The sequence below is a fragment of the Haliotis rubra genome, unplaced genomic scaffold (assembly GCF_003918875.1).
Source record: "Haliotis rubra isolate DU_JTF1 unplaced genomic scaffold, ASM391887v1 Scf336, whole genome shotgun sequence".
Classification (NCBI taxonomy): Eukaryota; Metazoa; Mollusca; class Gastropoda; order Lepetellida; family Haliotidae; genus Haliotis; species Haliotis rubra.
The window spans coordinates 425,596-441,052 of NW_025767009.1; the positions used below are offsets into that span (position 1 = coordinate 425,596).

General features: G+C 38.6%; 2 protein-coding genes across 2 annotated transcripts; both read right to left on the bottom strand.

Annotated features, from left to right (window-relative positions):
- Window positions 1–7,739: 7,739 nt before the first annotated feature.
- Window positions 7,740–10,394, bottom strand: LOC124284382 (39S ribosomal protein L28, mitochondrial-like). The gene is made up of 3 exons (XM_046720470.1): window positions 10,321–10,394; window positions 8,443–8,584; window positions 7,740–7,967 (listed from the first exon to the last, which is right to left on the bottom strand). Exons 1-3 carry the CDS (start codon window positions 10,392–10,394, stop codon window positions 7,740–7,742), a joined length of 444 nt encoding a protein of 147 aa, XP_046576426.1.
- LOC124284398 (39S ribosomal protein L28, mitochondrial-like) lies at window positions 8,462–15,028 on the bottom strand. Its single transcript, XM_046720487.1, has 4 exons — window positions 14,925–15,028; window positions 12,332–12,491; window positions 10,973–11,093; window positions 8,462–8,584 (listed from the first exon to the last, which is right to left on the bottom strand). Exons 1-3 carry the CDS (start codon window positions 14,947–14,949, stop codon window positions 10,991–10,993), a joined length of 288 nt encoding a protein of 95 aa, XP_046576443.1. The 5' UTR covers window positions 14,950–15,028; the 3' UTR covers window positions 8,462–8,584; window positions 10,973–10,990.
- Between the last annotated feature and the right edge of the window lie 429 nt (window positions 15,029–15,457).

Here is a 15,457-nt window from a genome sequence, read left to right on the forward strand (position 1 = left end):
TCTGGACCGAACTATTTATTCACACATACTACAACATAATCAGGATCTATTTCAAATCCCACAAAGCTGTCAGGCAATTACACAAACACCAACCATACTTGCAAGAACCGAAATGAAGGTCCCTAATGAAATTACAGAATTAATTTAGTACCCTTCTTCCTCAAGAGCACTTGTAACCACCTAACATTTACTTCAAAAGTCCAAGCTACCATCTCAACAACCCCCAGTCCCTTCACCCATTCAGAACCAACTTGCCCCGAAGCAAACAGGACAGCCTGATCCAACTTTACCTAATCCTGACACAAAGCTAATTCCAACATCCCCAAGCTCAACAATAGCCCACTAGCTTCCTCCGGGGGACACAATGGGTCCACAGCTCCCTATAGGCATTACAATAGGGGCTGGGTTCCTGTAGATGGCTGTACAATAGAGGCCTGTCTACAGCTTCCTATACGTGACAGTGATGAAACCTGCACTGTCACTAGTGGTAGATGTGTCACTACCCCTGCCATACCCGCCGGTACAATAAACCCCTACAATGGTATGACATGGTTGGGTTGGTGGGCAACAGGATGCCCTGTATCAGATCCTAAGCCTGGCTTTCATCTAATGGTAGATAAGCTAATCTTGCACTCTCCTGCTTGAATGCAAATAAATGCTGTGTAACTTTGCTAAATTGGAGTCAGTAATGTGTATGCTTTTCTTTGAAGTAGTGTTGCGCACAAAAGGAGTTATTTATGTAAGTTGGTCTCGGTTGATAAATCAATGAAATCTTTCAGATATGAGAGGCTAATACCAACTCAATACGAAAAGACTTCCACCCGTATCCCCCTTAAATTTTAACGATGAGGAAAAATCTGTATCGAAATGTCGCACTCAATATAGAACTTGTTATCCATAAAGTTTGTCAATATTGTACATCCCAACTTCTAAAATGTTTCAAAGAAGTCAGCGAAATACATATATACCAAGCAACAGAAAGAGTCTGGCCTAATTATGACCACTGCATGACCATCTGCTCTGGGGCAGCGTACTGAGGGTAAGACTTCCATCCATATCCCCCTTCTTGTCAATCATATTACCTGAATATATATATATTTTACTGTACCGTTGTCATTCCTGCTTGAAGTTTGGCACGATTGGAAAGATTCATGATTTCATGATATGCAACAATATCTTCAAAACCCATGTATTCACTACTTAAACATTCATCTGGTAATATCTGGATGTAAAGAGATGTAGACATGTCGAAGTATGGCTCCATACTGGAGCCAGTTCTGTGGCTGGTATTGGAGGAAGAGAGCACAAACTCTGCGTCAAAGTACCGCTAGTGATTGTATTAAAGGAGAAGAACCTAATACTGCTTCCTCCATATCCCACTATGTCCACTTCACATGAACAATTCAATTTCAGTAACATTTTTGTAAAACACTAGGTAAACATGTAGGGCCACAAAGCCCAAGACAAATGAGGGTCTCTATATTTTCCAAGTTCAGCTCTGGTATGAACCATGATTTAAGCCTGGGCTAGTTGGATATAACTCATGATACTGTAATTGTAGATAGGTTAGAAAACATGTTCCTCTTTGCTTGCTAAACATCCATTTCTATTCTACCAATTCATCAGTGAGTGAGTTGACTATTATTATAAGCTGCTTTTAGCAAACTTCCAGCAATATCACAGCAGGGGACACCAGAAATGGGCTTCACACATTGTACCCATGTGAGGAATCGAACCTGTGTCTTTGGCATGATGAGTGATCGTTTAACCACTAGGGTTACCCCACCACCCCCTAACAATTTATCAAACTGTTCATGAGTATAATTGCCTCATGCCAGTTCATAACATCTGTAGATAATGCTTTCAGTAGTACTGATACTCTTGACAAAAAATGCTAATGTTAGTTGTTTACCTTCTAAACAATAATACCAAAACACTTTGAAAATGATTTTTCAGATGTTGGTAATACAAATAATGTTTGCATTTAACAAAATGGCCACAGAAATCAAATTCTTCATAGTTCTGTGTTATGCAAGTGAATATTTACTGCTAAGATAATTTGTTTCCATTCAAGTTAAAGATAAATATGAGTTATGATTTTGTCTCTGACTACTTCTCAAATTATTGAGGGCGATGGGGTAGCCTAGTGGTCAAAGCGTTCTCTCGTCACGCTGAAGACCCAGGTTCGATTCCCCCACATGGGTACAATGTGTGAAGCCCATTTCTGGTGACCCCCGCCATGACATAGCTGCAATTTTGCTAGAAGCGGCATAAAACAGTACTCACTCACACACTCTCAAATTATTGCAAATGTATTACAACAGCATGTTGTTAAAACTTCATGGAATAATGGAGCAAGATCATGACTAAGGGCTGATGGCCTACATTAATCTTGAATACAGACTTAAACTCACATCAACTACCATAATTAATACAGTAATGTGTTTCCAATACTTGAACAAATATCCTGTTGTTAGGGCACGAGTATACAGGATCTTCACTAGAAATATACTTACATTGAACACTATACTGAAAATAGTGATGCTAACATAGAGGGAGTATGCTCAGACTTACAAAAGAAGAACACAATTAAGCAAATATCAGTATCATTTTCAGATTTCCTTTTTTCAGAATGCATGTACTTTATCAGTCTCGAACACTGCGCAGTGAAAACAATGTATTTTTTAGAATAATTGTTTAATAAATTTTTAGATAATTTTTATTTCCATGTAATATAATCATGTATTATAGTCCGTTTGACTCAAAAGCGGACCGATGAATTGCAATGTAATTTGAAAACTAATAAACATATAATGCTCAATGAAATGCTGAGCCAAATCAAAACATCAGAACAACTCTGTGGTTTGTTTGCAGAATTTATGTCCTAAAATTAAAAAAGTTTAACAAACTATCATTAAAATTTTGACACAGTTCACTATTTGTTACGAGGGAGGACTGCAGAGAAAGGGACAGCCAGGTGTTAGAGAAGCATGTGCACAAGTGCCCACAAAGTTATTGATTTATTAACCTGTGCTGTGCCATCTCCATCCTCTCTCGCACACACCTGGCTGTCCTAATGATAGTTTGTTAAACAACTTTTTATTTTTAGGATATAAATTCTGCAAAAACCTCACAGAGTTGGTCTGACGTTTTATTTATGATCAGAGTTTCATTGAGTATTTTATGTTTATTAGTTTTCGAGTTAGATTGCAAGTCATCGGTCCAATTGTGAGACAAAAGGACTATAGAATAACTTGATATCCAAGTAATATAACCTCTTGGCATTGAGAGATAATGTTAACCACTTAGGATCTACCAAACATCCACTGTATCAAGATAAACCTTGGTATATACAATGAAGGTAATAAAATCTCATAATGCCTTTGATATTGGATTTGAAGTAGTGGTATTTCACATAGTTTTAACAGTCTACAGTAGACAACATGACAAAAGTGGTCTGTGTTGGTGAGAAATGACCGCTGATCGTATAGGCTGTTAGGTTAAGTATTATCTACTTAAAAGACTAAAAAGGGCAAAGATCAATAAAACTTAATGATTGTTTTTATTGGAAAGAAATACATTAGAACACACTCTCACAATAACCTTTTAAATTTATTTTGAAATTGCAATTACAGTTAGTTCTGCCACACTGACAGATGGCACGAGAGGGATTATCTATCTGCTAATCTGATTACTCTCCCTCGACACTGACCGAGTACAGGTGACAAGTGGATCACTAATCCTCCACAGGTAACAGTTCCAACACCGACCCACCTCAGGTATCAGAGTCACAGCAAGCAATAGGCTTGGACCACAAGAAACAGGTCCACAACAAATGTACATTAATACATTTGATAGATAAACAATTCTAATGTATGTATAATACTGACAGACTGAGTCTGTGGTAATTGTATGTTACACGCACAATGTCACACATTTTGGACATTATTTGGTCCTATATTATACATATTGGGCATAGGTTCCCACTTTAGCTTCTTATAGATGCAATAAAAGACTTATTATCCTGAAATTGATAATTGAAATTTGAGGTAGACAGCTTCCAAACAGGGAACACTTGCCATATAAGGAATGTAAACAATTACACCCTACATCGAAATTTGTCATACACAGTGTTGTCGGTGTTTGCCGAACTGGTTTCAATTACAAGTTGTGCGTAGGATATTCATAAAGAGCCTTCCAAGGGACATATCTATGGTGTTCGCTTCAAATAATGTTCGGCCGGTAGAGGGCACGAGAGTCGATTTAATGCAATGCTGCATTAATTCATTCAAGCTTTTTCATTTAATATTGTAATGTAAATATGTAATGTATTTGGAATTAATTATATGGTAGCGACCGCGATAGTTAGTATTCTTGATAGAAATGCATAATGTTTTTCTTAGAGACATGTGGTGTGACTTTGTGCCTTTAATCTATAAACATAACACAATAACAGAACATTGTGTCATGAGTTTCCAGATTCAAAGTCAAAACATGTCTATGTGTGTGACTGTGTGTGTGCGTTTAGTTTGACGCCACTTTTAGCAATATTCCAGCAACATCACGGGGGACACCAGAAATGGGTTCCACACATTGTACCCATGTGGGGAATCAAACCCGGGTCTTCGGTATGAACACTTTAACCACCTGGCTACCCTACTGCCCCCCCCAAACAGAATTACTTACCATCTATGGGCTCAATATGTTCGACTGATGGAAAACATTACACATTCACATTCACTTCAAGGTTTTATATAAACATGCACATTTTTTAGTCTCATAAGACTGTCTAGTTCAAACATTTCTCCCACAAAGATCAAGACAGGTCATGCTATAACTGTAATATTGACCAGGGCATTCACTTCATGACTACACAACACATACAGGTTAAGTAGCTTTATTTCCCACATCATAAACAGGGGTTGGATGGGTTGTGAAGGGCAGAAGTACCTCTATAATATAGCAAAGGAAACACAACTGTATCAAGGCATCCCTGAAATGTGTAAGTGGGCTACAAATTTCAAACTGAATGCAACTAGTTCTGAAACTAGCTTCATCATCATCATCATCATCATCATCATCATCTTGTGTGTCTGATTGCTATTTTTAAGCACCAATCAAAACATTAGACAAAAAGTATTTCACAATAATAAATAGGAAGTTCATTTATTAGAGATATGTCAGCTAACAACTTCAGAACTTAAACAGCCATCTTTTTAGCATCCCCTAGGACAATTTGTATCCATGTTAATTTATATGCACATTTGACACAATATTTGTGTTCTGTCAACCCAAGTGACTACAGGTAAGCATCAGGCACAAGGCTGTCAGGCACTTGGCCAGTTGTTACACAGTACATCCATCTTAATAACTTCCTGTTTGGTGTTCACTCCAACCCAGCCTACCTGTCAGCTGTCAGCACAATTATTTCAAGATGTCACTAATTAGTCTTGTCAAACTCACCTGTGCCAGGTAGATGTGTGATCATTAAGGTGACACAATTAGTGTGATGATGTAATTAATAAGCATCTGTGACATGCAGCATCAGGGTCACTTAGGGTCAGATTGAATACATGTCTTATAATTGAAATATGGTGTACGGAACTCTGCCCACAGGAACTTTGCCCGCAAGGATCTGTACCCACATTAAGTTTTACAGGGGAGGAATTTTGCCCACAATTTTTTTTGTTGCTTGCACTTTGTTTTCATCACTACTGTGGCTAATGTTCACTTTTACTTATCACATTTGCAAAAGAAATATCCGTGGTTAATGAACCCTTACAACTAAGCCTTGTTCTTGAGGAACATTCCCAATGAATGTATTACATTCTTTAAATCTTTTTTAGTATACACGTATCCATCATAGCAAAGCTTTCGGCCGTCTCTAATATTTTTTATAATTTCATCTTGCGATGCTATGTTAATCTGTAAACACTGAGGTTAATGCTATTGAGATCAAACTTACATACTTTATCCAGCATTGGTGAAGTGCAACAAACATATATCCTGAGCAGAGTATTTAAAAGATGGGTGAGTAGTATGGTGTGTATTAAGGTAGGCAACATCTTATATTGTGAGAAAGGTCCTCCCCTGTAAACATTGTGGTGGGCAAACTTCCTGGATTCTTGAAATATACATGACTGATAGAAATGGTAATAAGAAATCCAAGGAGTTTTCACTGTCACTGCTTTTGCTGAAAATATGGCTGTCTTGTCATGAAATAACAAGGCTTGGATGAATGAAATAACTGTACTTGTTAGTGCAAATGACAAAATGAATAACAATCATCTGACAAATAACTTAAGATCAATATTAAATTAAAGTAGTTTTCTTCAAACCATTAAGTTCTTTGGAATTGTGCAAACATGTAGAATACTTGTGACTATCTTCAGTGAGTCAGTGAATGTCATTATACTGTGAGCAAGACACTTGGCATTAGAAAGTGTCCTCTTTACACTTTTCAATGCCCAGGTTTCTTTTCATCCGGTTCTTCTTATTCCATGTGTTTCTCCTGATTATTTGTTCATTTACGTTTGTTGTTGTTTAACTCTGCACTCAGCAATATTCCAGCTATATGGCTATAATAATTGAGTCTGGACCAGACAATCCAGTGATCAACAGCATGAGCATCAATCTACCAAACTGGGATACGATGACATGTGTCAACCAAGTCAGTAAGCCTGACCACCAGATCCCGTTAGTTAGCATGGGTAACTGAAGATCAATTCTAACCTTGATCTTCACGGGTCGTTCATTAACAACTGGCTTCAAATACCTTGTTATAACCATTGTCCCAAGTCAGTATTGTTCAAAATATTGTGACATGCCCTGAAGGTCCCAGGATATTTCACTACAGGTGTGATTACAACTGTCAAGTTAAAAACCGGAGGACACATGGATTGGTAAATAAAATGAAACTCGCTAGGTGCAGATATCATATCTGTGTCAAACAGTGACAAGTGGATTCTGAAACTGGCCACAGTCTACTTTCTAGCTCCTCCCATGTTACACCATTGAGCCTGCGGACTGCTCTGACCATTCCTCAAAAGTTAGCTTGTGGGTTGGGAATGATATTTTTTAATGCTCATATTGTAAGAGCTTGCATCACAAAAGTGACTCTTGATGCAATGGAATTTTGCCGAAAATTCTCGACCCTCCATATCAGCAACCCAGCTCCTCTCAGACCAGAGGAGCCTTGGAGTGAGTGAGTGAGTGAGTTAAAATTTATTGTCACATCGGCAATATTTCAGCCATATCGTGACGAGAACATTTAAGTTTATACATAGTAATTAATGGTAAATTGTAAAAACCTGTCACCGAAGGACAGTAAAATAACTAGATTATCAAAGATTCAAATTAAAACTAGTAATTATATCTAAAACAGTTTAACTATAGATGACAATATAATATAAAAACAGGCTATATTTTGCCTACAACTGAAGTTAGATCACCATACTAGGGACCATGGGGACTTACAGTACATTTGCTTCCTGCATGGGCCCTAGCTGGATTTACATCATCCCTTCAGCTGTTAGCAATTGAGCCAAATCTAGCCATATATTAAAATTACACATATTCTACGATTAAAAAAGTGGATTTTAATTTAATGGGAATGTTTTGGGACTTATGTAGCGGAGCCACACAGGAACTTGTTTTGTTGTTACACAAACTAAATTCAGAAGGATCTGATATTTACATTGAACTACTACAATACCATCACTCTATTGCTGCCTGGGGTATTATGTCGAAAACAGTACAATCTGACAAGTGATTGGTGAGGGCACCTTGCGAGTTATCTCCCTTGTTTCCATGACAGCACTTACCGGAATGAGGTACTGCTTGTATTTTTTGAGGACCTTCTCCCTGGTGACGGGGTCTTCAGGGTACAGAGTCTTCTGCACTAGCGCCAGTAGCATCTCTCGCTTCAGCTGCATGGCCAGCTGGGAGTTGAGATCCACCTCAGATGTCTGGCGGCAGCAATATATACTTACAGAAACATGCTATACATTGGAGGGGTGTCATAGATTTGATACCTTCAAACTATATTTGAAACCTGACAATAAGCATGCCTAATTTATTAATTTCGTTTTAAGGCTGTGACAATTCTAATTTTGCAAAAGTTTAAGCATTTAAAACACATACCATTGCCCTCATATGGAAATTAAACTCAAGTCTTTGGTAAGACGAGTTGACAGCTCACCCACATGGCTAACTCTATACCCCAGGTTTTGTGGGGACAACATTCCGAATGATGTAGAGAACAAGCCTTTGGTTCAATGCTGTTTTAAACAATATTTCAGTCATATGACAACATATCTTTGATGTAGGACTATGTATTGAAGATCAGAGTACAGCGAGTTAAAAGTTAAAGTCACATTGGCATTATATCCGTCCTATCGTGATGATGAAAGAAATGGCAGCCCTACAACAGTTCAGTGTTACCTTCAGTATGTAGTGGTCCAACCCATACGCCTCATCAATAAGGTCAAGGGTCCGCAGGGTCACCTGGATCTCAAAATACTTGTCAAGGACCTCGCTGTACAGCACCCGTTTCGTCAGGTATGGCCGCCAGATTTTGGGGATTCTGAGACGACAAATGTTTTCTTAACTGTTTAACATTCCTAACTTAAATATTTTCATTTTAAATCTTTTCACAAAATTCCTATAGTAAGGATCATAATGTAGGACTATAGTCATTTCAAAGAATGTTTGAAAAACAAGAAGACAGAGTCATCAATATCCCTGTCATTCATTCTTGCAAAAGATTTGAGATTTCTGCGATGATAGACACCAATCCTTACTAGCATAATTCATTTCCTTTTGATTGTTTAGAATTGATATCAGCAATATTCCAACTCTGTGACAGCAGCCAGTAATTATTAAAGGCTGGACCAGATAAGCCAGTGATTGATATCATGAACACACTATCAACTATGACACAACGTCAGAACACAAGATCAATTTGGTAAATTTTAATGGATTTTTTTGGGAAAGATTTGGAACCTAATACAATCCCAATTCACTTGTTGCCATGGAAAAGCTATTGCAAAGTTTCATGAACATACATTTAATGGTATAACAGTTATGCTCTTGACCTCTTGAGATGAAACCCTACATCATTGGAAATCAAACATGGTCTTTGTAAGTTATTAATTTGCGTTGCTGGGTTTGAAACTTTATCTACAAATGTGAGGTGAGGTAAGGTGAAATTGGGTTTAACGCTGGTTTTATAGTGCTAGCCCACTGAGATACCATGCCTCAGTGAAGCATGAATACCCCACTCAGACACATTATACTGACTCTGAGCCGACCAGTCCTTGTTGTACCCCTTAATGCCGAGCGCCAGGCAGGGACCAACAAGAACCATATCTTAACGTCTTTTGGTATGACGCAATCGGGGCTCGAACCCGCGACCTTCCGTTCTCCGGGCGGACGCTCTAACCACTACACCACGGAGGCGGTCTTTATCTACAAATGTGTCTCCTTATGATGAAATGAAAATGTCATTCTTGTATTATCACTGGTTTCTGATACATCTTGTGAACTATATCAGAAAGACAAATCAAGGGCTATAACTCTGGCAATAACCTTTTTAAGCTCATTCTCAAAATTGACCAACAGACATATTTATCCCTAAATTATGCATTGGGGCTCCAATATTGTTTTGCAGTATTTACTAAAATGTTATCCTCTACATAAGGAATTGATAGTTTACTTTGGTATTTAATATATTTTATGCAAAATATATCATATCTTGTGTCTGATTATTTGGGTCATGGACATTGATAAGTAGACTTTTTTTAAATGACTAATCTGCCTGTTTGCTGTTTCTGATAATTTCTAATTAACATATGATTGTGTACTGCTCCAAGTCAACCACATAATCGTGATACAGTCAGCAAGATATTGTACAGCTGTACATTGTTTACTGCGAATGAGTTCATGTATATGTAGGCAACTTTTGCATTCAGACAGTAAGAAAAAGATATGGAAAAATATACATGTATGCAAGCTTAAAAGACAACTCTAAATTACAGACCATGCTGTTTTTCTGTTTCATATGGAATATATTCGTTTAGTTTGTTTTAACACGCTATGATGTCTGCCATATTTGATCTTTGTATTATAACGGCATCTAAAAAAAACTGTTCCCAGTTGAAATGAGATGGATGGATGGAGACTGTAACATGGCATGATATTTACAGAACTGTAGCAGTGAGTGAGTGAGTGAGTGAGTGAGTGAGTGAGTGAGTGAGTGAGTGAGTGAGAGTGAGTGAGTGAGTGAGTGAAATATGAGTCATGCATGTCACACATAGGAACCCTCTTCCCCATAGAACGCTGGTTCCTGGGGGTTGATGCTGTGTCAGGATTCCCGCTGGGGAGCAGCTGGGCATCGCTGTAAGCTGTGTCGTACAGTGATGAAGATTGCACTAACGAGCACTGAGATACAACAGATGATATCACTGGGCCAGTTTAAGGAGGTACTTTCATACTAGTACGTTGGAATATATTAAAATAATTTTGTGCCCCTCAAATTTTGCAAAGAGAAATATATGGCATAACATGCTAACCCTGTGTCGGGGTTAAATTTTCGTTAAAATCTTTCGTACAGCAACCTTTTAGTACCTAATTCTGGCACACTGCTACTACTGTCAGTGCCTAACACATGTGATGGCCTACAAGACAAATGCCAGAAAACAGGAGCGGTGGACAACTTAAAATCTCCATCTTAAAGGAATGGACTGGATACTAAGCCAAACTTTTATGATGGGCAAGGTGTAAATGGGCTTAGTTGTCCGACCTCCTATTAAACTTTTAATGGTCTATAATAAATCAATCTCGCAGGGACTTCCAAGGGGCACAACTCTGCAGAGCAAATTGTAGCTTTTTGGAGGACTGGGCCCATCCCTGTTTGTAGAATCCTTTTTTGTTGTGCCTCTTTAAGCATAAACCCAGGTAGAGGTGTACAAACCTAGAAGCAAAGCGCCGATCACTCTTCCGATAGCCGACAACCAGGCCCTCGCCTCCCCCACAAGCCCTTGTTGCACTCGGCGGGGTACACAACCTTCACAGGGACATTCTGCACACGCTCACTGAAACAAACAACACCACATATATCTACTGACTTTCCATATATCAATACATGTCAGAGACAAACAAGACGCAGCAAATACAACCATACATGGCGATGCATACATACACTCACCCGTGAAGGTCCGGGTTAGAATGAACCTTCAGTAACCCATGCTTGTCGTAACAGGCGACTAACGGGATCGGGTGGTCAGGCTCGCTGACTTGGTTGACATATGTCATCGGTTCCCAATTGCACAGATTGATGCTCATGCTGTTGATCACTGGCTTGTCTGGTCCAGACTTGATTATTTACAGACCGCCGCCGCCATAAAGCTGGAATATTGCTGAGTGCGGCCTAAAACTAAACTCACTCACTCACTAATACAAACACTCAGAGGTATTTTATTACTGCTTACAGCGTTAGAATATAAACCTTTCCATTAATGTCTCTCCCACTTCTTGGCCATGTTGTCACTGATTTACAAGTCACTCCACAAAGTCATACCTTATGCTTACGCTAATATGGAATGGGAAATTTTAAATTCAGTTTGGGAAATTTTACTGACGTTTGTCGCAGACTTTGAACTGAATATCAGCCTTGAACAGATCTAGATAAATTACTGGAAGGTAACTACAGATTTTATTCCAGAGACAATATGAGATCAACAACTTTAGGTTTATGTCGCAAGGACTACGATGTAGCAGATCTGTTACACAAACTCTCAAAAGTGATTGTGTGAGTAACTCTAGTTTTATGTCACTTTTATCAATATTCCAGCAATATCACGGCAGGGGACACCAGAAAAGAGCTTCACACATTGTACCCATGTGGGGAATTGAACCCGGGTCTTCAGCATGATGAGCGAATGCTTTAACTACTAGGCTACCTTACAACCGTAATTCTCCCCAAAATATGCCAGCAAGTTAGTGAGGTGTCAAATATCTTGAACTTTAATTCGCACTTTAGCTAAACATTTCTGAGAGATGTGATATAGAGCCCCGTCTGGCCATTCTTCTCTTGTGAAGTTACCATATACAGACTGACTTTTCAGTGAACATTGTAGCTTCTAGACTAACGTCTAGTCTCTGAAAAGAACATATTTTCAAAAATGTTTTGAAATTATGTTAATAAAATACAATAAAGAGGAGCCCAGAGACTTTATTAATTTCTGCCTGAAACAGTGGAAATCTAGAATCGGCTACATTGGGTATATTTGTTTCAGTGTCTGTATGACTGACTATGTATCGCTGGTTTTACCGTTTCCCTGAGTTGGGGTTCTGCCTGAATGGCCCTTCTTCTGGCTGCCAGTGTACAGCTGTAGGCTCGCCCTCCATAAACTCCACACACCTCCGCTTGTAGTGAGCCGGCAGCAGCTGATGGACCTCCTTGGAGAACACATACTTGTACGCTGCATTTCCTGAAATACATACACTAAAGTTCACAACATCCATCACAACAGATTCACAGAGTTACGCTTACATTGAGTGAGTGAGTGAGTATGGGTTTAGGCCGCTTTTAGCAATATACCTGCAATATCATGGCGGGGGACACCAGAAAAGAGCTTCACACATTGTACCCATGTGGGGAATCGAACCCGGGTCTTCGGCGAGAGCGGGTCTCACAGGAATAATACAGGAAGAGCCAGTTTAGAGTTTACAACACTGACATTACTTTCAGAAGATATTAGTCTTAGTAAACATCAAAAAGGAAATTTCTTTGTCTTGGATTTTGTATTTGCGGTGGTAAAATCACTGACTATGTGACAAGTCACTGGATGTATTACACATCTCATTTTTGAATAATAAGTAAGGGTATGGGGGAGTATGATTTTACATAGCCTTAAGCAATATTTTAGCCAGGTCACTTTAACCACTAGGCTAATCCCCAACCCCAAAGGAACAAAGGTTCATTCACATTTACTGTGAAAATGGACATAGAGAAGTGAGTCATGAGTGAGTGAGTGAGTGAATGATCTTGGGCAGTTAAACATCTTTGAGTAGCACAAGGAACATTCCAAGCCGTTGGGTTATAATGAAATATAATCAACAAATTAACAACATTGACCATCTCGTCTTTGACAGCTCTTACTGGGGACCAGGAATCCCCATTGGGGGATCACAGACCAGGAACCAAACTGAGGGTGAATTATGACACCTGTACCTGTGTAATAAAATAAAATGATCACTGCCAAAATATGACAATTCAATTGTTTAACTATGATTGCTGTTTATAGGTTTATGTGTTGACCAATAAGTGTCATTCACTAACAGCTACTAAATGCCCAAGGGCTAAGGAAAGAATGTGAAGATGAAATTGCAATGGGCTCCATACAAATCTGTGAACAGTACTACAGCAGGTCAACTGCATTCAAGTTCGATTGCTGCAGTCATTACTTAAACTTGTTCACAGTAAGTGCTAGTGTTGGATTATCAGAGGACTTGTGATGAACAATTATCGATTATAATCGAAATATATACATTTTTAATGAATTCACCCAGTTTACCCAGTTTTTTCTAATTAATGTTTTTTGTATAAATAATACTGTCATGCAATGAAATGCATGCAAGAAAGACACTAAAATTGTAATTAAACAATACAAGTGGTTAAAACTTTACAATGTACATAGCTTTATGCTCGTCAAACTTAAAGGTTAGTTTACTTAATTCAAGTGTGCTATACTAAAACAACAAATTTCCCTTTAATCGAAAATATGTTTTTTACAATCTACAATTATTTTTAATCCTTCTTTCGATCGATTTTCGAATATTAGAACACCACTATAGCAAGTGCTAACAGTAAATACTAAAACAAACATATCATTTGGATGTGATTTAGATAAATGGACAAATGTGTTGACATTCAGAATAATGGCTATTTTAGTCTTGGTAAGAAGTGAGGTGAAAGTTGGGTCTCATGTCATGTTGAATATTCAAAGTGTTCATGCGTGTTTTTTTGGTGTGCATGTGTGTGATGGCACTGTTGAGACTAATGCCGGTTTTCTAGTGCAAGCCCGCAAAGATGCCAGGAAGAGGAATATCCCACTGAGACATAGGCAAACTTGAGCAGTGATTGTTTGATGTTTTGGAATTCATTGATAAGGGCAACCATTTATTTTTGCTGAAGGGGTTGTTGTTGGCATTAGTAGTAGAGATATGTAGCCTAGGAACGTTTCTGTATACAAAAATGAACCCAAGCCAAAATCAGACTGCAGCCCAAGACCAGTCAATTTTCTTGATTGGAACTGTCACCCTGTTATATAAGATGCTGTTGATTGTGTTATACAAGAAACAAGCATACACAGAATCAGTGGTAAGACTGCACAGACCGCCAGGGTGGGACCAAACAGTCAATAGTTTTGTGGTTATGTTTTTCCATAAAAGCGAGTATAAATTCGCAACGTATTTTTGAGTTTTTCCAAACATAGTTAAAAGAAGTGGGATACAGTCCACTCAGTTACAGTTTAGCCGAGAGCCGCGATGCGGTCCTATACAGTCAAGACATGACCGATGCAGGGTAATGGTATAGGACCGCATCGCGGCTCTCGGCTTTAAGTTACAGTTCAGTCTTAAGCGCATCTGAATTAACTTGTTTAAATGAAACACTGCATTTTCAGTTGTTGCATTTTTGAGGATGACGCCCGTTCATTGCCTCAATAGTATATGTCTCATGCCTTTAAGCCCTTAGGCTATCTGAAACTGATGCTGTCCCGAGTTCCTGACTCGCGTCAAGGAAGGGTCAGCTGGGCGCGGGCAAATTAATGTTTATCGAAAGTTCGTGTATTTTATGAAGAAAAATTGGTTCCTAATGTTATATATGGATAGCGCTGATGTTTCTGAAACTATGCACTCACTAAATTGGTGAATTCTTGCTGTCATGTTGCTATACGCAGTGGCAGTCGAATGTCAACATTCACCAAACCATGTCGCTCAAGGGCGCCGCCATTATACAGTATTTACCATCAGAAATATTTTCTCGCTGCATTCGTTTAGGGCTCCGTATCCATTGCAACTTTGTATATTTTTGGGACAGTTACCACACACAAAGAAAAATGCTAGTCGTTTTATTTCTCTAATTGTTACATTTATAAGATCCGAAATCGGGGATATTCCATCTTGGGACGATATTATAGCATGATACATTAAGTGTACATGTTGGACATGTATATGGATTTAGAAAATGATTATTCCATTCACAACGTGTTATGAATATAATTTCGTGTGAGTTTTTTATATGATTGGTTAGCTTGTTGTTTAACGCCACACTCAGCAATATGGCGGCGGTCTGTAGATAATCGAGTCTAGACCAGACAAGCTAGTGATCAACAGCATGAGCATCCATCTTTTTTTCCTTGATGTGCTCGTGAATAAATTCGTGTTGCTGTAC